We start from the raw sequence: 25,021 nt of genomic DNA, 5'->3' as shown, positions 1-25,021 counted from the left end.
CCCCAGTTCTGTATGAATAAATAAATAAATCTTTAAAAAAAAAAAAAGACAAGAAACAGGGCATATTGATCAGTATATGAAACAAGGGAACCATTTTACGTAGTAAAAATGTAAACTGGGCTAGCCATGGTGAAAAACAGTGTGAAGATTCCCAAAAAAATTAAGAGTATAACTACCATATGATTCAGCAACTCCATTTCTGGGAATTTATCCAAAGAATACAAAAAGTTAACAGATATGCACACCCTATGTTCATTACAGCGATACTCAGAATAACCCAAGATTTGGAGGCAACCTAAATGTTCATTGATGGATCCCACAATGGAATCTTAGTGAGTTATAGGATCTGAAATCTTGCTATCTGCCACAGTGTAAATGAACCTTGAGGGTTTTATGCTAAGTAGAGTAAGTCAGATGGAGAAAGATAAATGCCACATATGTAGAAAGGTAGGAAAATGAGACAAATGAACAACAAAGCAAAACAAAACAGCCTCTTAGTTTATAAGAACAAAAATAGTTGTTATTAGATGAGAAGGGGAAAGGAATTGGTAAATTAAGTAAAAGGTGTCAATTTGTAGAGGATAGAAACTGGACTTGTGGTGGTGATCACAGATGTGAACTTATAAGGCTGAAATCTATATGATGTTATTAACCTATGTTACTTCAATTTGGAAAAAAAAAGATTAAAACACATTGTGGACTACATATTTGCACAGTGAATATAATGTGATTTTGAGAATTAAAAAAAATAGTCGGCATCTTTTTGATCTCTTTTACATGTGTTGCCGAGACAGAGTTGATGCTATTCATAACATACCTTGCAAACCGATGTCACCAGAAAGGCTTCTCAAAATTGCATTTTCTACTGTGGAAGAGACTTTCAATTTATTAGTTCTTTTTTAAATGTCTACACCTTACTACCCAGTGTTTATTTGGTAAACACTGCCCTACTTTGACCCAAAAAGGTCAATGTAACATGGAACTTTGTAGCTGACACTGACATTTATGGCTCCATCAGTCTGTCATCATTTGTTTTGATCAAATTGGGAAGCAGAGGACTTCTCGGAAGGAAAAGAAGAGAATGGAAAAGCATAAGAAAAATTACACTTGTAAAGCAAAAGGAGGCTTATTAAGAATTTCAGAAATTCTGTCCCTAATGGCTTTGAATCTCTCCATCTTCCATTTCCTAGCATGGACAGGGCTCCCTTTGAAGTCTTTCGAAGCTTTCTGTAGGAAAAAATATATACATGGGTGTGGAGCTGAAAATTGAGCTCATTGTTTTGCCCTTTTAAAATGTGTTTTTCGAAGATTTGCCTTTCATATTGCAGACAGGAAAGAGGATGTGCAATTTTACCTTGTGTAACATCTTTGCCTGAAAAGCTCAAAGTATTTGTCGACGTTTTTTAATGAATAGTTCCCATGTTTGCCTGCTGAGGAAGGCAGAGATTTGTGTAATTTACTTCCATTTTACACCTGAGGAAACTGATATTTAAGGAAAGGAGGCTTAGAACTTCACCCAGTAGCAGAATTAAGAAAACAAGCCCAAATGTTGCCACCAAGCTAATGATGCCCAGTCTAATGATCCTGGAGGGTGAACGTGACCTCCAAATGAAATGTCATTATCAGAAAAAATTCCCCACAGATCTTGTCAAGTTCCATTTTAGTATGAATCTTGCATTTATTATGTAGCATCATATGTATTTATCTGACCCTTTTCCATTTACTGTTCTATTTATAATTTTAATAACTTCTAATTTAGGATCTATTATTGAAATTGAATTTCAAGAACACTCTTGTAGTCATCCTAACTTAGGTTCAAGTTAGGACACAGAATCAGGTCTATGTATACCTGAAAAAATTATATTTGGCCATACGACAGTGGACAAATGCATAAACACAGGACCATGTAGTTAAAGTTTCTTACACATGCATGTGAATCATGGCCTAAACTCAACTGAATCATTATATCATCATTTTTACTAAAAACAACAAATTTAACCCTAAATAGTTCTAATATTATATAGATCATTTGCCCATTGAGCAACTGGAAAAGAACCAACTTTTAAAATAATTTGCATCAACACCCTTTAAAAGGGCTCATGAAATGCAAAGTTTATGTATCTGTTCTTACACCCTTTATCAAATATCCGAAAATGGTAGGAATATTTAAAAAAAGAAATGCTTTAAAAAAGAAAAAAAGATGTAGTTCCTGATTTCAGAAAGTAAATGGATTAGGTAGAGGAAACAGACAAACTGGATAAATGAAAAAAAGCACGCAGAGCTATCTCAGTGGTTCACCCTCTTACATGTACAAGTTTTCTGTTTTAGAAGCTCATGGGAAATTACCAGTAAGTTAAAATGTAAACATTTGCTCATTTCTGTTCCCTGTTTTAACTTCCCTCCCACCTTTATTGTCTTTTCTCTCCAAATCTTCCATACTCCTCCCTTCACCTCAAGCTAGCTCTAGAATTTTCTAACGAAGTATTGCATATTATTGTAATCCTTATGTAAAGGATGGAACTTCAAGTTTGTGTTTTAAACTCATTATGGGAGTCATTATTAATTTTTTTAAAGATTTATTTATTTAAACGTACAGAAATGGGGTACAGGCCAGAGATATAGGGACAGTGAGAGGCTTCACCAGAGACAGAGTGGAGCGCAGTACAGGCAGATCAATGAAGTACACTGCTGAGGGGAGCAGTGGGCAGGTCAGGAGAGGTCTGCCACGCCATATGGATCACCTCTGAGGCTGGGGATTGAACTCATGCGCAAGTGGCATTGGCTTCTTAGTGCTGTGTTTTAACTCACTGTGCCACCAGGGAGGGCCCCAGAGAGTCATTATCAATTTTAAGAACATTTCTTTCATTCTTCAAAAATCAACTTAGATGCCATGCCATAGAGTTTATGTCTTCTTGCCAGGTCAATATTCACAATCATCCCATGGTCTACAAATGCTAACCTAGCATCATTAGAAAAAAATCAGAAATGTCTTGAAAGGACACGCACGTAGGTGAGAATCAGAATGTTACCACTGGTATGGTATGTACCATACCGTAATTAAGCAATTTACTGAATCTCCCTACTTAATCTTTGAAATAATTGCTACTATAAGGCACACTGAGTTTCTATTAAATATGAGCCAATAGGTAGGGCTTTCTTTTTTACTGTCTGACTAAGGAAATCAGACCCTAGCTCTCTTTCACCTTGGGTATTTTGTGTAGATATTCAAGTAAGGAAAAGGAAAAGCTCACTGACTCAGGGGGTCTTCCAGATCTTTATTTATTTTTAACATAAAAACTTATATTTTGAAGGATGGAGGGGTAAGGAAGAAAAATATTCAGCTTCCTATTTATGGGCAAAATAAACCCTTTTAAAAGCTGGAAAAGCAGTCTTTCTTTGTAGTTGTCTCTGAAAGAAATTCCAGGCTAGAAAGAATTATTTTTCAAGATATCTACAAACCACCTAGCCTAATAAGAGGAAAATGTGTTTTTTTTTTTTTTTCCGGGTCAAAAGACTTCATCATACCTGATGAATATGTTTTTTAATTAAAATCTGGCCACAAAATTGGGTTTACTGAGAATCATTGTGATGCCTGATCATTCTTCTAAGACTGCCACCCTTATTGGTACTGATCGCTAACTCTTGACACCCCAGGCCACTTTCTGTATTCAGCAGTTAGAAAGGTGATTTCTGAGGCCTGGCAGCTGTTAGTGTTAAACCTATTGTGTGGAAAACAAAAGCCATTCTGTTCTGTTCCCTGGCTGCCTTTGTATCATTGATACAGGAGCTGTTTCATAAATGGGGTATAATTCTTTACCAGGGAATTTCATTACTGCCCATGTTTCAATGTCAGTGCAGGCTTCCGGACAGCAGAAGGGAATGTTTGAACTGTACTGGTACCTCGGAGGATAGGAATCTTGGGTTCTGACCTCGGAGGATAGGAATCTTGGGTTCTGTTAAGATGCTTACATTTTAAGTCTGATAATTAGTTCTGTGTTTAGATGCCGTCATAAACAACAGCCATGCTTCTTTCCTCTAAGCCGCCAGATTTAAGACTGACTAGAACAATTTGCTGCCAGCCTTCTGGTCTTGGAAATTAATCAGAACACAGTTCATAGTGACACATTATTTTTTTTTAATTGGTGAAAGACATTTATTAAGAGGTTTCACAGTCACTGAAACCCAGATGTTGGAGACCCTCTCCACGTATCACCAAGAGGCTGGTTTCTGCCCATAGTAGCACATTATTAACTAATTTTCTTGAAGAATTCTTCATTTACCTGCCTTAAGAAATTTTGTGATTTGTCTTGGTCTCTCATAGAACAGACCAGGGAACACTTTTTCGCCCACAGGTTATGTTCATTATTGTCATTTAGAAAGTGTACCAATTTAGGTAGTTTTCAGTTGCATATCAGATAAACTGGCCTAAACAATAAAAGAAATACTGTGGGCAACAACACCTTCCAGCCATGGCTCTCTCCCTAGGCTGTAACCCTGTGATATGACCTTGAGGTTCCTCCCGCCACATATGAGACTACTTCTCCACTTATGGCTATAAGGTTCACACACATGAATTTCTTTAGCCTGACTGAAGAAGTGTTGCTTATTCACTTATTTTTCTTGCATGTGTACATTTGCTATAAGAAGAACATGCCCAAGCTATCTCTCATCAAAAAAGACAAATGTAAGCCCTGTCTGATATCTGCTCCTGAGTTCAATCTGTATCAATCAATTGCTAACTGACTCAGAATTGCATGAGCGAGAATAGATAAGTTGTTTTTTTGAGGTGGTTTGTTACACAACACTGCTGTGACAATAGCTAATAGCTGACTGATATTTCATTCCTCATATAGCTGAAAATTCCAAAGTTAGAATGGACTTCCAGTAGGGTTTTAAAGGAATCCCTGTTCTGTTTTTCTGTAATTCCCTTGGCGTTTCAATCCAGCATGTTTCCCTCTTGGTGGAATGATAATATATCTCAGGCTTCACATCTATATCCCATACCATCTGGAAGACAAGAAAAAGCTGTCTTTTTCAGCCATCATAAAAATGTCTTAGGCCTCACTCTGACTAGAACAACTTAAGTCACGTATCTATCATGGGTCTGTTGTTGCACAAAGAGAGCGGGATTATACAACTTGGTTTATGTCAATCGAAGTTCACTCAAAGATAAGAGTGGGCTCAGTCTCTTCCAGATTTTGTGTTATGCCTCATTAAAAGTGGGCATGAGGATGGGAACAGATACTGAGAGGCATCAAGAATGTTAATTGAGAGAGTGTTTAAAATCTCCAACCCTTGTTTTAAATTTTTATTAATACCTTAATTGATTAAAGGCATTTTTCTGCCTCTTATGTTACTAGGCTAACTAAAGCTAGAAAGAGGGCTTTGTCTTCTAGCTCACACAAAGTAGCTAGTGAATAACAAAGCTTATGGCCATACCCATGGCATCTTTGATCCTTGAATATGAATGGGAGCCCAACTCAAGATCTCCCCACTATTGTTTTGTAAAACCTTCCTTTGTACATTAAATGCCCCTACTGAAGTCTCTGTTGGAAAGTCAGTAAGGTTACCAAACTATGTAACTATTGCAAATGTGGGAATCAAAATGATCACCAGTTACTTTCTATGTTCCCACTAGTTCTCCCTGACCTCAAACAAAGGATTGAACAAGTTTTTGTCATCCTAAAATTATTACTGAGTAACTACTGTGCACAAATTCCTGGTGTAAATGTAAGAAATGCCAAATTGAATAAGAGCTTGTCTTCTAGTATTCAGCTTTTGTAATCTGTTGTTCAAAATTTGGGGGGAGGAGGGAAAGGATCTGGACAGGAGTGGGAAGAACACAGGGGACTATGGTGACGGAGCCCAGATGAATTGGTGGTGGGAATTTCACAGGGAAATCATGCATTGTGCAAAAATGAAGGATGGTGTAATGAATATATTTTTTAAAATTGAGGTAAACCTTGGAAACATGGAAAGACTTGGGGACTGATTAAATAATCATATAATTGCCAACTTGAAGTGTAGACTTAGCAGTTTTCCTGAAGTCCTGCTTTCTCTCTGTATTTTTTTCCCAGTTGAGTTATGCCTTGAACCATACAAACAGAAAACTAACATTGGAACCTAAAATAACTGTCAATGCCAAGATTGTTGTGGTTGGTGCATCCAATGTTGGAATTTCCTTCCTCGAGACATTGGTATTTTGGTGAGTAGTTCACTTTTTCTATTTGTTTGTTTTTTACTGTACCTGAGTGAGCCCCCTGTGAAAGAATGGATATGAGTTTGCCATACTATATACTAGGCTTAGGTGGATTAATGAATTGGCACAATTTTCAATATTTTTGAAAACTATATCCCAGGTCAAATCTGGCTTTCCATCTGATTTTCTAAATAAAACTTTATGGGAGCACAGCTTTACTAAGTTGTTTATGTATTGTCTATGATAGCTTGGTGAAGTCCCCTATCATTTAAAAAAAAAAAAAGAAGAGATGTTATAAAACACCCTGACTTTGGGGGTACTACAACCTACATAGTTTTTTCCTAATATTACTCAGTATCACATGGGAATCTTTTGCTACAGTTTAAAGCTTCAAGTCCTAGGAGGCAAGTTGGTAAATGGAAGGTGGGAGAAAGGAACCCTACTATGGCTGCTTTGGAAGGCAGCAATGTTACTACCCAGGGAAGAGATGCAGGCCCTTGTGAAGGGTTAAATGAGGAAAGAGCTGTGGAAAGAACCCCTGAAAGGGATCTGGTTGATATGAAAATGAACTTACCCCAAATGGTTATTTTGCTCATTTGATAGTACATTAACCAGATAGAGAATGAATTATTTTTCACTTTCTAGCACTTTCTTTAATTATCAAGAATATACCCTTAGCTAATCAGAAATCAGTCATATGTCATTATTGAAATTAGCAGTGGAATTCATGTGTTTCAGATACTGTGGTCACTCTGTGGCAATCTTTCATTGTGTGAAAATAATAATGAGGAATACCCAGGAATATCTGCTTTCCTGTGTGTATCACATGATAGTTTGAGGACTTTATTCATTCTAGTGAGTGTTTTCATCTAAATCTCTGAAAAGCAAGTTTTATGCAACCATTTTTGAGTTAATGAGTTATCAATATAGAGTTGTAAAATTGTAGCAGTCAAGAAGTTATCATAGACTGGTCTTAAATTTTAATTTAGCCATATTATGTTATTATGTTTTGTTTAAATGATTATATTAAGATATATACATATAATTTCCTTTTGTGAAATAAGCTAAGATTTAATGAAGACAACTATAAATTTTGATGTAAATACTTCGATGATCAAATTCCTCAATCAAACAGACCTTTTTAAAGCATTTTAAAGTGCTCATAATTCTTTATCTTCATTACACAGATTATGTACACTAAAAATAGAGTGGTGTCAGTTTACAGATCTCTAATCCTTAAGAGAGGAAATAGTTTTCTCATTATTTTCTCTAATTATTTTAAATTAGAGATCACCATAGTAACCTACTGCATATTTTACTTTACCAGTTTAGCTGCCATTTGAACTCGATTTTCTAAATGATTTGAGTTGGAATAAAATTGAAAAAACACCATTTTCACCGAACACTGACCCCCAGTGAAGATTAAATCCACATTTTAGAGGCAAGATTTAGAAAAATCACCTTCCTTGGGCACTTGCACTGCATTATCTAACCCAGCTGGGGTGCTGTAGTTCCTGGAAAACCCATTTGAGACCCAGTGAGCAGCCTTTTTTTCCAGAAAATCTAGTAATCCTGTCATTTGGTAACAAAACAGGTATAACTCTTTGTTCTTCTGTTACTTACATGCAAACAAATTACAAAGCAAATTTGGTTTCTTCTTCAAAGGGCACCAAAAGCAGTCCTTGCATAAATTCTTGTCCCTTATCACAGCCTTCTTTTCCAAGTGTTAACTTGCTACTGGGGGAACTGAAGTCATTTGTCCACAGTCATCAGGACGTAAGTTCCACAAAGGAGTAAATACTGAGACGATGCTTTAATTTTTTTTTTTTTTGAAGATTTATTTATCCATACAGAACTGGGGTACAGGCCAGAGTTGCAGGGACTATGAGAGGATTCACCAGTGGGGACAGTGAGAGACAGTGGGGAGCAGAACAGGCAGATCAACGAAGTACACTGCTGAGGGGAGCAGGGGGCGGGTCAGGAGAGGTCTGCCGCCCATGTGGATCACCTCCGGGGCGAGCAAGGATTGAACTCATGCTGAAGTGGCTTTAGCTTCTTAGTGCTGAGCTTTAACCTGCTGCGCCACCAGGGAGGGCTCAATTTTTTTTTTTTTAACATGATATTTTATCTGGTCATGCTGCCCATCCAGAGTGGCATTCGCATGGACACAGTGCCTGGTTGTCGGGGTGTCAATGTGCATTGTCTTGCCCTTACTCTGGTACAAGGCCTCTGAGGCTCTCCAGTACCCAGTGATATATGTGATAGCTGTTTTCTTAGAGACACACACTAGAACATTTTGTGAATTCCTTTATCCCCCCAGATCTGGAAGAATTCTTGAGCGCTGGGCTGAAAAACAGTGTCTTGGCCCTTAGAGTTCTCTGCAATGTCCATCAACCTTCTCAATGCCCCTGACTGATCCGCAGAGAAGTGGGCATAACCCAGGGTGGGGAGGAGGCAGAACTCATGAGTCTGTAGCCACCAATATCATGTGCATTTGTCTTCTGAGGGCATCATGTTCACACAGCTCTAATAGTGGAGGAGGGAGTGAGTTCAGATTTCTACACTCTGCCCCATATGCATTCCAGCTTCTTTCCCCATCACTATTGCTGCTAGGGTGTGGACCCAAATGGTGGGAATCACAAGGTGAGCAGAGGAATAAGGCATAAGGCTAAGGCCAGAAAAGAGCTTTTCTTGGGGTGAGAGAGAGAAGGAAAATTCCCACTCATCCTATGGTGTAGAGGACAGTGAATTGGAAGACAGAGGCAGCTCTTCAGACATTTTCTTGTGAATTATCCATGTTCTTCGTGATGCAAAGGTACAAATGATGGACCAGACTACTTTAATATGGTTCTCATGATGGACGGGTTGTGCTCTTTTTGCTCTTTGGGGTTGAAAGTTCTTGACTTGGACACTGTGAGTGGTTCATTCTTCTTAGTATTTCTGTTAAGAAGACTAATTTACTACTGGAAAAAGCAGAAAGAAGCCAGTCTCAAGCATGAGCCCACCTCTGCTGCCAACCAAGGCCCTAATGGTGGTCTTGTCCTCCTTACCATGCTGAGGTGGATCACAACAGGGCTCCTGATAGCTGAAAGATGCTGTCACCCGAGTAGCTCCACAGCTGTAGTAGATGTATGAAGGGGACCCCTTGTGTATCTGGGGATCAACAACTACGTCCACTGGTGAGATGCCGTCATCCATCATGCAGGTACCATTTCCCAGTGGAAAGTGTTATAATGAAGCCTAAATCTCTTTATAGAAATCGCTAAGCTTCTTTCCATAACACTTCGAAAGTTATATTTTGTGTACCAAATTTTGCTCTGCTGAACTCCCCAAATATTTTGAAAATATTAGACTTTCCACAAAAGCATTTAAACTGCTTTAAAAAGAAACATGGAAATGCTATTTTTTGAAAAAAGGGCAGGAACCAGGTCTAATTTGTCCTGCATTTTACCTCTGTGATATTCATAGTGTGGCCCGTGGTCTTGGGTAGACAATGTCAGCATCACCCTGATCTTTTTAATATGAGGCCTTGCCTCATATTATGTCCCAAATAGACCAATGTTTCTCCCCAGAATTATACAGAACAGCTTCTTCATTCTCATAGGTATTAATGTACTGAGCTAAAGCAGATAGTATTTTATTCTGTTTCAACTTGCATGTCTATTCTATTATTTACTCCTAATTACAGAGTGAGTTCTTTTAATCCATTATTTTCAAATCCTTCCTAATTCAATTGTGAAGTAAACTACCTACTGAAGAGCCTATAATGGCTCTAGAAAAAGGCATCGATAAATTCTACAAGGACAATGGCTGAAAGCAGCCCTCGGTGGTGCCCAGACGACCCTTTTTGTGAGAGAGAAATACACACTAATTCCTGGAAAGTACTGGTAGCACAAGTACTTCACTTTAATGGCCGGGAAGAGTTTTCTCTAAAACCCACCCAATGAGCTCACCTAAGGATGAAATCGCCAGTTTTCGTCCTAGACATTGATTCCTCATCTGGTTGAAAGTGTGGAGGTTCCAAGAATAGCTTGGAACTAGCAGAGCATGTTTGTGAAGCTACATTTGTGGCCGGATGACCATAACTCCTGTTATCGGGCCATGCAGGACCGCACAATATCCGCTGCAGCTGTGGTGTCTGGCAGCTACTAGCCAAACGCTTGCAGCTTAATTAGGCTTTTTATCTTTACATTTGTCTGAGGACATCTGAAACCTTCAGTGTGGCCTGTCACTAATTAGGTGACTAATTAAATAGTTAGAGCCTCCTTGCTGATCTCAATGCTAAACCCCAGTGAACAGGTTGGTGGCTGTCATTATTCCGACTGTCAGGCTCTGCCACAGGAATCGATGGATCCGTGCTCTCTCTGTGTACCCTTTGGCACCAGGGCAAAGGCAGCATGATGGTCAGGACTGTGGCACATGCTTGCTGCCCTATGTGCCTGGGGTGTAGGCAGCAATCATCAAGGCAGGTCTCATCTCGCCATATTGTTATATTGGCATCACACTGGGACCTGTCAGGGGCCGAGACAGGGGCACAGCTGGTGGCTGGGGTGGGGGTGGGGAAGATGGAGACAATTATATGTCAGGCTCAGAGGCCCAGCATCTGCAGGCAGGAGGATCTGACATAATGACCCTGAATCCCCCCGATGTTGCTCATCACAGGAGGATTTCCTAATCAGACACCAATATTCAAATATAATTAATGTTAAATGAAAGTATCTTCATGTATTGAAATTATCTACTTTTGCTCATTTCTGGAAAACTTGCCCTTCTCCTAATATCCACTTGAGTGCCTCCCAGAATGAAAGAAAAGTCATCCTCTTTGAACATTATTAGGTCTTTGTAGAGGATGAGCTTATTGTTATATTTTGCAATATAGCTCTTTGGGTTAACGACAATATCTCTAGCTAGTATATTTTTCCTCATCTCACAAAGCACACAAAACTGTATAATGAACCTTCCCTGTCAGTCTTCATCCTCTACTATCAAATGATAACATCACCACCTTTCTTGATGTACGTTCCTTCAAAAGGTGCAAACAAAGGATTTGGGTGTAAGTTTATTTGGGAATGAGCCTGGAGAACTACTTGAGCAAACAGGGTGGTGAGTGGGGAAGGGAGGAAAGTCAGAAAAGGCCCCCCAAAAGCATTGATTAGCAGGTTCCCAGAAGCATGTGCGGCTCAGTCCTGCTAGTCCTCCAGGCAATACAACTGAGAGAGACCTGAGAAGCAGGAGCCTGAACCCACCTGTTTTGATCCTCGTGGTTGCTGAGTCACCATGGACTGTTCTTTCCTTCTGCCACTCAAGCTCTGTAGCTCAGAAGATGCCCCGGGGTAGAGAGGCAGGAAAACACTGATGGTAGAAGAACCACTTTCCCTGAAAGCTTCTGGCAGAGTACCCTTCCTGTCCCAGTTTCTTTAGTTTGTCCTCTTCTTTCTTAACATGCATGTAGTTGCCCTTTAAGGAAGACAAAGACAGAGAAAAGCCCTGAGAAGACTGGGGTATTTCCTGACTGCCTCTCTTCCCAGGCATTCTTGCAACTCTAAAGAGAACCCCAGGCGTACTGCTCCATCATAAACCTTTGCTGGAGTAGAGATGGTTTGAGGTCTGCCTTGGAAAATGCTTTATTTCTACTCAGGGATGGAGATAAGAAAACGACATCCACAATTTTCAAATGTGGTCTATGGACTGCATCATCAGCATAACCTAGAAACCCGTCAGAGATGCAGATCTTCGGTATAGGATGTGGACCCAGGAATTCGTATTTTCACAACTCCGCAGGGCAGGCTGAGACACTGAGTTAATTGGCTTAGTCATGTACTTTCTTAACAGAAACTTCTATATAATCCTACCCTCTTTTTTGAGCACCCAAATCCCTTGGGAGCCTCTCATTTTTCTGTCCCTGGAAAAGTGGTTCTCAAAAGTTGTTCTTGGAACACCAGGATCAGATCATTTGGGAAATTTTAGAAAAACAAATTCTCCGGTTTCACTAGACCTAATGCTTCAGAAATTCAGAGACTGGAGCCCAGCAATCTGTGTTTTGACAAGTCCCCCTGGGATTCACTCTGTGATGCCACTAGGCCAATTCCATTTCTATCCTAGAGTCAGTCACCTTTCTCATGTGCATACTTGAACCCCAAATGACAAAGGAAAGTGCGCTCCCAGCCATGCCCTCTTCATTTCAGTTTAGCTCAGCTCTGACTCCACTGGCCACTTCTATTTTTCCCTGCAGAGAGGATTCAGGCTATAACACTTACCCACTGAATTCTTTTATCCCAATAGAAACAAATAGAAGCTTCTACATGCAGTGAGTGAATAAGCTGACTCTCCCTTACAGCACTTGATATTGGGTGAAAATTTGGAGGGAACAACCAGAAAATGCCTGCTCTGGATGTATGTGTGTGGGGGCCATTCTCTAGAGGTGCCAGCTGGTCATCTTCTCTGGGAAATGGAAGTGGTTACAAACACTATCTGAGACCCAGACCAGACAAGGCTGCTTACTGAGAGAGGCTTCTGGAGACCATATTTATCTCTACCTATAGTTTTCTGAAGACAATTCCTTTCAAAGGGATAACTATAATCTTCCCAGTATCACTGAAATAGTAGTACAATTGGGCTTGGAAGAAACTGTTACAGGGCTGGGCAAAGGGCACCCCAGAACTCCCAAACCTGTGTGTGCTAATAAATAGGTTCTGCCATCTGCTGCTTCAAGACAAAACATAGAGACCTTCAATGGAAAGGAAGTTTAACATATTAGTGTGCAGTGCAGACAAGACAAATAATATAGTTTCCAAATCCAGCACCCAAAGTTACCCATCCCCTCATGGGTAAGAGTCTAGCCACACAGGATTAATTCAAAAGGCCACCACAGTCTAAAGTAACTTCCGTCAGGGACCCATAGCAAACAGGATCAGAAACACTCAGACAAGTTTGGGAGGAAAAAAAGCAAAATCAAAATCACGATTAAAAACTGCCGTTGTTAACCTCCCCACGGAGTTCTCACCCACATCTCTTCCAACTGGTCCAGGCAGGACCAGGAAGCCACATGTCTCTGCTCCATGTGCCCCCTTGTTCTCCCTCCTGCATCCTTCCTTCTCTAGTCTCCTCTCCTGCTTCTCCTCCATCCCTTGTGTGAGGAAGGGAACCTGGAAACTCCCTTTTCCTGGGGACCACCCTGTTACTGGACTGTTTTCAGTTTCCCTTTTTATTTTATGAACTTGTGGTGGAGAAAAATGTTCTGAACTAGCTTTCTAGACATCGGGGTAATGTGGATAACTTTTTATAAGCCACAAATTGCAAAAATTCCAGACTCAAAATTCTGCCCATCAGAGCTACTTTTAGGGTCTACGTCACAGATGGGGGTGTAGCCCTCTACCCTTTATAAAATGACAGTTTTCTAGGCTCTTATTTCTGGGGTTACAATTTGACAGAGCTGGGCTGTGTCCTAGGAATATGTATTTTTTTTAAAGGTTTATTTATTTGTACATACAGAACTGGGGTACAGGCCAGAGGCTCAGGAAGGCTTTACCAGAGACAGAGTGGGGAGCAGAACAGGCAGATCGACGAAGTACACTGCTGAGGGGAGCAGCGGGTGGGTCAGGAGAGATCTGCCATGGCATGTGGTCACTTCCGGGGCGGGCGGGGATCGAACTCATGCAGAGGTGGCTTTAGTTTCTCAGGGCAGTGCTTTAACCTGCTGCGCCACGAGGGAGGACCCGGTATATGTATTTTTTAACAGAATCACCAGGTCATTCTGACATGCAGCTACATTTAGTAATCATTTGTGTGATATTCCTTAAAGTTGGCAGTCTTACCTATAAGGAAAACTATTTCCCCCTCTATTTGCTCAATGTAAGTAATTTGTTTTTATGGACCTGTTATCCAAACCATGTTTTCTAATTCTTAGCACATTATATAACTTCTAGATAGATCATGACTTCAAGACTCACTAGGCATAATTATGACCTTTTAAACATTAAATAACTGAAGCCATTACACCATGTTGCTAGTATTTACATGTAAATTGGACATCGTAGAAAGCATTTGATAAAGTTTGATGCTTAAGTTTGCACCATTAAGAATGAAGGACCTGGGTTCCTCCCAGGTGGCACAGTGCGTTAGGACACAGCATTGCAAGCAAACCACAGCCACTTCAGTGTGAGTTCTATCCGAGGCCCCGGAAGTGACCCACATGGCATGGCAGACCCCTCCTGGCCTGCCTGCTGCTCCCCTCAGCAGTGTACTTAGTCCATCTGCCTGTTCTGTGCCCCACTGAGTCTCCAGTGAATCCTCTCACTGCCCCTGCACCTCTGGTCTGTACCCAGTTCTGTATGAATAAATAAATCTTTAAAAAAAAAAAAAGAATGAAGGTCCAATAAGGTGTCTGCTAAGTATGAGGAAACCTGCTTATATGGTATGAATCAAGCCTTCCTAACCTCCAGCATTTGTGCAGAATGTTAAAATTCTTCATCACCCGTCCTCCCCACCAGAAGTGATTTCACTCAGTTTTGAATTTCCATCACGCTTTGTTATTTTAGCCTTACAGAAATGATCGATTTGTGTCTTACTCTTTGCCATCTTTGTATGTGAAGACTTTTCCACTTGTCTTTATAGCCGACATCCTGATAGTTACATCTTATATATAAACACATGTTTAAAGTAAAAGTGTATAATGTTTTCACTTTTATCATCAATCATTTCCCCTAAATTAGAAAGCAAGACTGAATTTCATTTTAGTATGTCTTGCCAGAATTCCCAAATTTTATTTCTGCTTATTCAGTGGGCATTTCAAACATTATCTACTAATTTTCATTTTGTTCATGTTTTTCTTTTATGACAAGTTCCAAATTTCCAAATCTTCCTCCAGCCCTTTCATCTAGCCACCAGCGTCCTCTCCTGTCAGGTGCCTGAGAAGCCACAGAGCACCTACGTCACTGCAGGCAAATGTTCACAGCTAACTGTTGGATGCTGTCTTGATTCTACACCCTCATCCCAGGAAACAAGCCTGGTCTTAGACAAGCTTAAGAGATTTACCTTTGGCCATTTTCTCTAGGCTCCATCATGGTTCCCGCCAAGGCTTCTGTGAATAGGGGAGCCATGCAAAATTGTACTCAAGAGAAAGGAGAAGTCGAATCTGAGGAAGCTTTTAACCTTTTCCTCAACTGAACACCCTTCTCTAACGGTGCTTGGAACCTTTAGCCATCTCAGTGTCTCCCTCTCAGAAAGTATCAGAACCTACAACTGTGTGGTGATGGCTGACGCTCTACTGTTACTTTTATTAGCACAACTCAAATGAAAAAGTTGTCAAGGACATTGTCAAAAAAAGTCTTTTGTAAAAAAAAAAAAAGCAATTGTAATAAAGAAAAAATGAAAAACAATGAACAACTATATGCTAGAGACATTTTACGGGGGAGGGGTGGGGAATGGGGTCAAAACTGGTGGGAAAGGTGTAGGCGCCTGTGGTGATGGCACACAGTTGAATGGGTGGTGGGAAGTCCACAGGGATTACAACTGAGATCGAAAAAGGCACAAAATGAAGAATGATGTAAAAATAATTTTTTTTAAAAGTCTCATCATCTAAATACAAAAAATTATTGCTGAAGCAGTAAAGGCTTTTTCAGGGAAAAGTTGATAATCTTAGCCTATCCTATACTTACAATGAACATGTTTTAATTTTATTTTGCCCTATGTTTTTCTTCTAATATTGGAAGTTTGTGTAACTTCCACTTTTAAATCCCACCTATAGCATTTTATCATTGTGACTTTACATAGTAGTATTAAAATTAAATTAAATCTAATTTATTCTTTGATTAGTAAAATATGCTATTAGGTTAAATAATCAATATTGAGCTAGGGTTTATTGTCATTTGGCAAATATTTTGTTATTACTTTGAACAATTCAGAAGGCAGAGATTTTAGTAAATTGTAGCATTTGGGCTGATGTGGAAAATTATTTTCTCACTACACTATTTGTTCAAGTAAAAACATTAATGAAAGAAGTTAATTAAATTACTTGCTTAGGTTGCCCTCACTATGCCAAAAACAAGGAATAAGCAGAAACATTTAAAAATATTAATAAGCTGTCACCTGGCAGGCTGACAGGTTTCTACCACGGAGAAAGGTAAGCAACATGCAAAGTTTTATGTTTCTTTTATCATGCTCACCATAAATTGGCAACATGACCCTCTTTATTTAGAAGGATAAGGATGTTTCGACCTAATTTTGTAGCTGCCTTCCCGAAGCAGGGAATGAAATGCAATACCTTTTACTTATTTCCCTGGATACTCTAATCCCTCCCTGCTTTACAAGTATCTTTGAGCTGTTCCTCCCTTTGTATCCACAGCAACGTGAAATCCCCACTGGAATTATCTGCTGCGAAAATGCAGGTGCACTTGCTTAACGTTTCATTGGCTTGAGCACTTAACTTCAGCTTTTTTTTTTTTTTTTTTTTTTTTGCCACGACACAGTGACCTTTGATTTTGGAGCAGAGGGCTCACAATGTTAGATATTGTTTATATACATTAAACCAACACCAGTAAATCTGAGGGCTGTGCTTTCTCTGTGGTCCTGCTGGTCCTGCCATTTCAAGTAATGCATGCCCAAACTCAAGAAATATTTTGTGACTCACTATTCTATATGTAAGGATTTTTTTTGAACATTCCTAGATCATTAAATTTAAAGCATTGAGATTGAGGAAGCTGTTATATATGTAGCTACATGTATATTTAAGCAGCTATATACCAGCTTTCCATTCTTTTTCTTTGTTTTTAGCCAAATTCCTTTTGCACATTTCATAGTAGCTATACTAGTCCTTTACTCAATCTTCAAGTTCACTGCTTTCATCTTTCTTGTTTCACCTTCTATTCCTCTTCCTCAAGCAAGTGCATCTCCTACATCATAAAGAAAACGGATGCAGCCACCAAGCAGGCTCCTCCTCCTTTCCCTTTTTGCCACTTCTAAACATCTACAGGAATGTTCTTTCACTTCCCCAGATTCAGTGGGTGCTTACCCACTCGCTCTGTCTCCTCTTCAAAGTTCCTCTCCTATATCTCCTTACCCCTATATCAACAAACTTGCTTTTTTATGAAAGACATACATATATTTACATACACACACACACACACACACACACACACATATACACATCCAGAAAATACCACTCCACCAAACCTTTGAGAGAAGTCTTTCATTATTTAGCTGCATAATTCAGGATAATACAGTGCGGTCACCTGGCAATTTACCAGTAATTTGATCCATGTTATTAGGTTGTTCAAATGATTCAGTGTCAAAGGGATTGCTTTTATAGTAAAGATAGATGTGTGTGTGTGTGTGTGTGTGTGTGTATGTATATGTTTACAATATATGAATAATTAATGACTTCTTTTACATAGAAATGTAAAAATGACCTTTATATAGCTGAATTTTAAATCACATAGTTTCCATAGCCAAATAAATTTTAACTGCATGTGAGTATGAACACACATGATTATTATTTGTTTTCTGTTAAATGGCAGTAAATTAAAGACCTGCCATTGCTGTGCCTTTACACATTGGCACCCATAAGTAGCTAGGGTTAATTGTGACCTTTATGTTATTTGAACATAGTCAAAATTTTGATTCTTATTAGAGGATAAGATGTGTTCAGTTTTCTTTGTATCAAAAAAGAATATTCATTTTCAAATGACACACATCCTTAGAGACTATAAAGCAAAACCTTTCATAATATTTAGCTATTTTTAAATGTCAGGTGCGGTTGAGTTTATTACATTGCCGACTTGTACTGTCACCAAAAGTCCTCTGCTTTTAGTGGTACTTAACAGATTGTCAGTAAATTGATAGCATTTCCACATTTGGAAAATTTCCAATCTCCTCATGGGAAAGGAGGGCAGGTGTTTTCCTCTAACTTGGGGAAGATTTCTTTTTTGGCATTTGGTTGCTTTAAGGGGAGGTGCAAACAAAGAAGAGATTTTAGGGGGGAAAAAATCTCATCATCCTGAAGTCTATGAAAAGATCAGCTCACCCATAAAAATTTGCAGACACTAACTGGAGGGCAAATTTGCAGTAGGAGTATTTTTAAGTACTTCAGGGAAAGCAAGAAGTGAATCTCAAGCACGTAAGTTCTTGAGAAGCCTCTATATACATGCTCCAGGCATGTGGCTTAACGTTACTAACAGGGCTGTTTAGAGGGGCCTGGTGATCGACAGGGTGCTACTTGGGGTTAGAAGACGTGGCTTTCATGTTAAATTATGAGCTTCATGATCACGAGCAAATTACCTACCATTTCCAACCTTGATTTTCTTTTTTAAGAAATAAGAGTAATAATTCTGTATGAAAGATGTAATAAAAACCTACACCCTGTCCCTGGACAAATTGTCTTGAAGACTGTTTCCTATGATAATGCCTATGAGCAAGCTTTGGGCCATAGAAAGCCTGATGCAAATATGAGGGGATTTTGTTTTTAAAAGGAATCCTCTAGAATCTTCTCTTAGGTAAGCCTTCAGTAACCTTATTAGAATAATTATATACAATACATATATGTATTTCCTTTGCTTTTTTAAAAGTTCCTGTTAGACCACATTGCTTTTAGGTAACTGCTCACCAATTGAAAGAATTTTGAAGAGGATTTTAGCTTTTTAACAAAAGATGGAAACAAAAATAGTGCACAATGATGGTTTTATACAGCCACTCTCTAGGCTCTGAGCAAAGATAATGCCCCACCAAGTCCTTCCCTAGCACCTCCTTTATCCAGGCTGGCATTTTATCATATTCCTGTTTATATTGAATATTAGTGTTATTTAAGTTTTATGTGTTATTTGGTATGATTGGGTAGGTCATTTTGGAAGGTCTGTTTTTTCCATATAAATTAGTGGTAATTGTTTCTTTGCTTTATGCCATTTCTACTCATGAAAGATTTCAAAGGAGTGCGCTATTTAACATAATGGGAGAGATATTGAAGTATACTGACCTGAGATGAGCAATCTAGGGGTCTTAGTACCAATTTTTTGCTCAGTTCCTAGTATGTAAATTCGTTTCTGGTATGAATCTTGCTTCATGTTAGAGCATGAGGCAGAATGGACCTGGAGGTGGGGGGGGGAGGTCACATGACTACTGACCCTTTACTCAGTCCTTGGTATCCAATTATACAACTCACCTCTTGGTATGTAGCCATAGCATAGCTGACCATGTAGCCATATCACAGCTACCAAGGTAAGCCCACCCAATACCCTGTAGAAACTGAAAGTGTATATAAGTCACTGACTCCCTGTAAACGGGGCTCAGCCTTTGAATGCAAATCTGCTGAGTCATCACTGGGGCAATTAAACTTGCTTCTTGTTAGCCCTGGGATCTAGGTTTCCTTTGTACCATATAACAACGTGTGTGTCCATATATATGTATATTTGAAAGTAATAAAGCTAATGTTGACTGATGGGAATTCACCTCTTTATTGCCTCTGGATCCTTCTTAACAATTTGAGATCTACCATAGAGGAGATCCAGAAGCTAGGAGAAGACAATGGAGCCAGATAGCTTAGGTTCACCCCCTATCTCCTGACTCTAGGTACATGAACTTAGACAAATAATCTCCACATAGCATTTAGGGGTAAAACATTGCTGTCCCCATGGGACTGCTGTGAGGACTATATGAAAACCTGCAAAGAGTTTGAGTGTAAGCCTTCAGAGAAGTTTATCTGAGTTTATTATGATTCCTAGCAACTTTTTAGTAGTCAAAATTAACTGCGCACTAATTTATACTAAATATTTCTCCCTTGCCCCCAAATAGTTTTATTTTGTTTTGTTTTGAGAAGGAAATTTTTAAAAACTAAATGATTAGGGCCCTCCCTAGTGGCACAGTGAGTTAAAACACAACACTAAGAAGCTAAATCCACTTCAGCATGAGTTCGATCCCCAGCCAGGGAGGTGACCCACATAGTGTGGCAGACCTCTCCTGACCCGCCCGCTGCTCCAATCAGCAGTGTACTTCCTCGATCTGCCTGTACTGCGCCCCACTCTGTCTCTTGTGAATCTTCTCACCGGTGGCCCCTGCACCTCTGGCCTGTACCCTAGTTCTGTGTGCATAAATAAATAAATCTTAAAAAAAAAAAAAGATTAAATGGTGTCTGCCATGACCATGGTATAATTTTTGGGTGTTTCTGCCATTTGCTGCTCAGATCCATCTTCCTTCTTTAAGGCCTCAGTTCTGTTTGAAGACTTGTATCCAAAAAGCTGTTAGATTTTTTTAAAAGTTTAATAATTGGATAACAGATGGAGTAATGTTAAATTGAATTATCATAAACTCTCACCAATTCATGCTTTACCTCTTACTACGTGTTTTCTTCTTTTACAGCTCACACTTGAAGTTTAGTAATCTTACTCTGATTTCAACACATGGACTCCCAGGGAAAAAACTTCTGGACTCTGAACAAAGGAAGTTTTTAGCAACTGAGTATGAATTCTACTTGTTTTCTCATTCTGGGACTCAGAAATCCTAATTTGTGTGGGTCATTTCATGCTAAATAGCAGGTTTCAGATTGGGGAGGGAAAGGTTGTTAACACATTTCTTGGGAGACACAAGTACAAACCCTAAAGGAATGAAAGGCAGCAGGGTTGGGCTGCATTTGGTATTTGTGGGAAGACATCTGCCCAGTTCCAGATACCTGGGACCAAGCGCTCTGACCAGCACAGCTCTTATCTCTGTGCTCAGTAACACTATAGGTGGGGGAGCCTGGTGACTGTTTGCATCAGGCAGGGTAACTCCCCTAAGCTTCAGAGTTGGGAGATAAAGACAGGATGCCTCACTTGGGTTTGGGTCTCACATCCTCCCTAGACATTTGTCATCAGGCTGAGACCTTCTGTGCCAGTGCAGGCAGGTTTTATTGTTTCTATCCCAGTAGAATCACTATTTGACAACATCCGTTCTAGAAAGTGCCATTTCATTATCACACAGCTTCCATTAATTTTAATTTCCTGTAGCGAAACATGGGTACCAGAATGATTAGGCTCCCTGCCTCTAGAAACAATGTCCCAATTTTTCCAACAAGGAGGAGAAAATTGTTTGGAGGGGGAAGGGGAACCATTAATTTTAGAATCCATGACAAAGGGATCTTCTTTCCTCTGTGAAAATGACTTACTTTGCCTTCCAACAGTGAGGAAAACAACTTTCTTGGCAGCAGGAAAACTAGAACCAGGCTTATTTCAACTTCATACTTATCAGAATATAAATTGTGGGTGTTTTTAATTATTTGGAAGGACATTAACAGGTTGAGTAGAAAAAATTGTAGGTTTTGAGCCAGGGGCATGAAGATTCACATTTGCACCCAGCACAAGTAGGATTTCATTTTCTGAGCTCTGGGCTTTTTCACTGTTCTGAAGTATACAGTGTTACTGGGTTGGGGGGCTAAAATCCAGGTAACAAGTTCTGACAGAGTAGAGTATCAACACACACAGATCCCCTCCCCTCACTTTCCCTCTCTAAATGACATCATTCCCAGGAAAATTTGGTGTGATGGATAAATATCCTAGGAGGAATTTAATTCAGTTAGCATGGTGTAGGTTTCTCATAGGAGAGAATAGTTGTATGTGACCTCTGGTTCTATACTATCTGGGATCGACGTGAATGGGAAGTCACCTGGTGTTTCTTTCTGTCCTCACTTTTCAACATTCTCAACACACCAGCCAGAGTGATATACTGCACAGCCAAGAATTGCACTGTCCAATCTGGTGACTACTAACCACATGTGGCTATTTAAATTTAAACTAATTAAAGTTAAATAAAATTAAAAAAAATTCAGCTCCTTAGTCACATTAGTCATATTTCAAGTGCTGATATAGTCACATGTAGCTAGTAGTTACTATTTCAGGCTGCACAACTATAGAGCATTTCTACCACCAGAGCATTTCCACCATTACAGAAACTTCTAGAAAGCTTCTGCCTAAAACCTGTTTCTACTCAGTTACTTCTTTGGCATCATAATTTACTATTTTTGCTCTATTTTTCTCTACTGTGGCCACATCAGCCTCCGTGAGGTTCCTGGACACAATGGACAGGCCCCTACCTCAAGGATTTTGCTTTTCTCTCAAATGGTTTTCTTAAATGTCAGCTTTTTATTGAGACCTACCCTGAATGCCTATTCATTTGTAACCAACACCAATACATTGCAGTCCTCCTTGCTTTTTTTTCTTGCTGCACAAATCCTTAATTTTATGTAATTTGCCTTTTAAATTATGCTTATTCTTTATATCATGCTCCTTCAACTATAGTATAAATTTTTACTGTAATATAAATTCCACAGGGACAAAAATTTTGAACCTTTTTGTTCACTGATGTATCCCCAGCATCTGCGACGGTACTTGGCACTTAACAGGTGTTCAGTAAATAATGTCAAATAGATGAAAGTTACCTGCAAAAAACCATCTCCTTTCGACTATAGACAGGGTCTAAATAACAGAGGCTTCTGCATGGCTTAACTACATGTTATCATAATTACAAAATGATACACAGGATACTGTTTTCACATGGTCCTCCACCCTCAAAGAAGGAAATTATCTTTGATCATGGAGTCTAAAAATAGCAAGTACGTTAACATCCATACATTTAAAAGTTTAAATTCCTGATATTAAATACTAATTCTGAACTTTCCCTAGCCAGTGTTCTTACCGTTTTTTGAACAGCCAGTTTTTGTCTCCTTTCCCCTGGCCAATCAAGTGTCTGGCAGAGGTGCTGATCGTCCTGGATGCAGAGTAAGGAAGGTGGTAGGAGAGGACCAGGAAGCAGGGGGAAATTCACTAATTGGACAAATAGTTAATTGTGATGTTCCTCCTTTTTAGAGTGTCGCTATAATTTCTTTAAGAACACCTCTGACCTTCATTGCAGTTCTGAAGGGGTCTGTCCCTATGAAGTGCAAGACCCACCATACTTAGACTTGCTTTTGGGTTTTGCCTCTAATTTTGCACCTGGAGCTTTGGCCTGACTCTTCTGACCGCTTCATTTGGGTACTGACTGCAACTATGAGCAAGCCAGTCACTCTTTACATATGTCTTCCAAGAATTTTCCCATCCTGCTCTTATGCTGTTTTCTCTTCCTTACTGCCTGATTCCAGAATGTTCTGTGCAGACAACCTTTCCCATTGTTTTCAAAGCAGGGTCAGTTGAACTTTAGAAACATGAAATTTCATTGATGTTCCTTCTCTGGTTCCTTCTTTCTTGTCCAGAATACCTTAGTCCAGGTATTTCTTCTGTTATCAAAAACATTACTTGCTGTATCAGAATCCTAATGCTCAATAACTCTGCTTAGGGGATAGTTTAGGAGAAAATATCACTGAGTCTTCAATGGCTAGTTTTGCCTACCTGATGGTTAAATAAAAGAAAGTTCAGAGTAGATAACAATATCCATATCATTATCAAAGTGAAATTTCAAACTAAAGTTTGTCATTTCAGTGCAGTGACAAATTGTTAAAGCAAGGACCACATTAATGCTTCATAAGGATCCAAAAGACACCCCCAATGCTCCTCAGTGCAGTTCCCACTGGATAGCACTTCAGAGTCTAACAGTGAAGTATATATTCTGATGGTTATCAACACCACCGTCCCACTGTCATTAGAAATAGCATTGTCTTAGTCTTCCACAAATTTCTCCTGAGAACTTTTATCTTTGAGTAAATCCTCATAAGACTAATCCCTGTACACTAACTGTATTTAACTTTTCCTCATCTTGGATGACCAACAGCACCACTCCTGACATGAAGACATATCACAAATGAGAAAAAAATCCTTTATGGATCTCTGGTGAATGTACAAAATCAATAAGGTTTCCTATTTTCCTGTAAAACTACCCAAATGGTCTTTTGAAAGAGATTTTCATATCACTGTCTATTATTTTCCATGACAGGCCAGCCCCTGATATTCTTTTCTTATTAAGTAGAAATTTTCTTGTTTTTAAGTGTTGCTTCATAGAGAGATACAAAGCCCAGAGCTCCCGTCTTTCTCCCGGTCCCAGTAACAGGATCTAATGTGCATCCATTACTAGAATTTTTGTGTGTGTGTGGTGAGAACAGACTCGTGTGTGGATCAAAAGGAAAAATGTTCTCCCATTACCACGTCAGAATCCTGTTTGCCTCTAAGCAAAGTAAACAGGATTATGTATTATTTAGAATAATACCAGTCATATATGCATCCCATCTGACAAATCAGCATCTATTACAGTCTCATATTCTTTCCTCATAATGATGGAAGCATGGGAGTAGAAGAGGGCAGTTACCTCATATTGTGAGGTATCAGTCTCATCTCTGATAGCAGAGATATAGACCTTGGCACAGAACACCCTAAATTTAGGTGAAATACTTATTTTCCTGCCCCCTTAAACTACTCAGACTTCAGAACAGGGACCTTAAAGGTTCATGTACCTGAAGTCAAAACTCAGAAAATTCTGGAAACAATTCTCACAAAACTCTTTCAATAAACCTCAGACCACAAGAAACCTACTTCTCTCACATTATAGTAGACTGCTCAAACACAAATGAAACTCAGAGAGAAAATGCACATAGCCACTGCTATACGGAAGCCCCATAATTAACATCCACCTTGGACCTGCTGTTTGTAAAGGTACCAGTCCCTTTATGAATCACCCTGGCCCTGCAGAGTGAATCCTGGAAGTCTCCAGGGATTGTACTTGCTGTGATCATAATTCCCCAATTGACATCTTTTGTCAATAAAAATGTGTTTTGTTGTGAATCCACATGCTAATTCTAGGAATGAGTGATTTGTTGAAAAAAATGTCAGCAAATAGGAAGGGTTCTTGATATTCGAGATCTTTGCTCCCTACCTTTGG

At 39.3% G+C, this 25,021-nt stretch overlaps 1 protein-coding gene across 1 annotated transcript in view; it reads left to right on the top strand.

Moving 5' to 3' along the window:
• Positions 1–25,021, top strand: part of CFAP61 (cilia and flagella associated protein 61) — a 267,799-nt gene that overhangs the window by 141,198 nt on the left and 101,580 nt on the right. The window contains exons 18-19 of the mRNA XM_004687139.2: positions 6,078–6,205; positions 20,543–20,641. Coding sequence (XP_004687196.1) covers positions 6,078–6,205; positions 20,543–20,641 — 227 coding nt within the window. The remainder of the gene's footprint in view (positions 1–6,077; positions 6,206–20,542; positions 20,642–25,021) is intronic.

Source organism: Condylura cristata, unplaced genomic scaffold (genome assembly GCF_000260355.1).
Source record: "Condylura cristata isolate star-nosed mole 26May11 unplaced genomic scaffold, ConCri1.0 scaffold00022, whole genome shotgun sequence".
NCBI lineage: Eukaryota > Metazoa > Chordata > Mammalia > Eulipotyphla > Talpidae > Condylura > Condylura cristata.
Note: the sequence above shows the minus strand (reverse complement) of the source record. Positions and strands in the feature narration are given on the sequence as shown.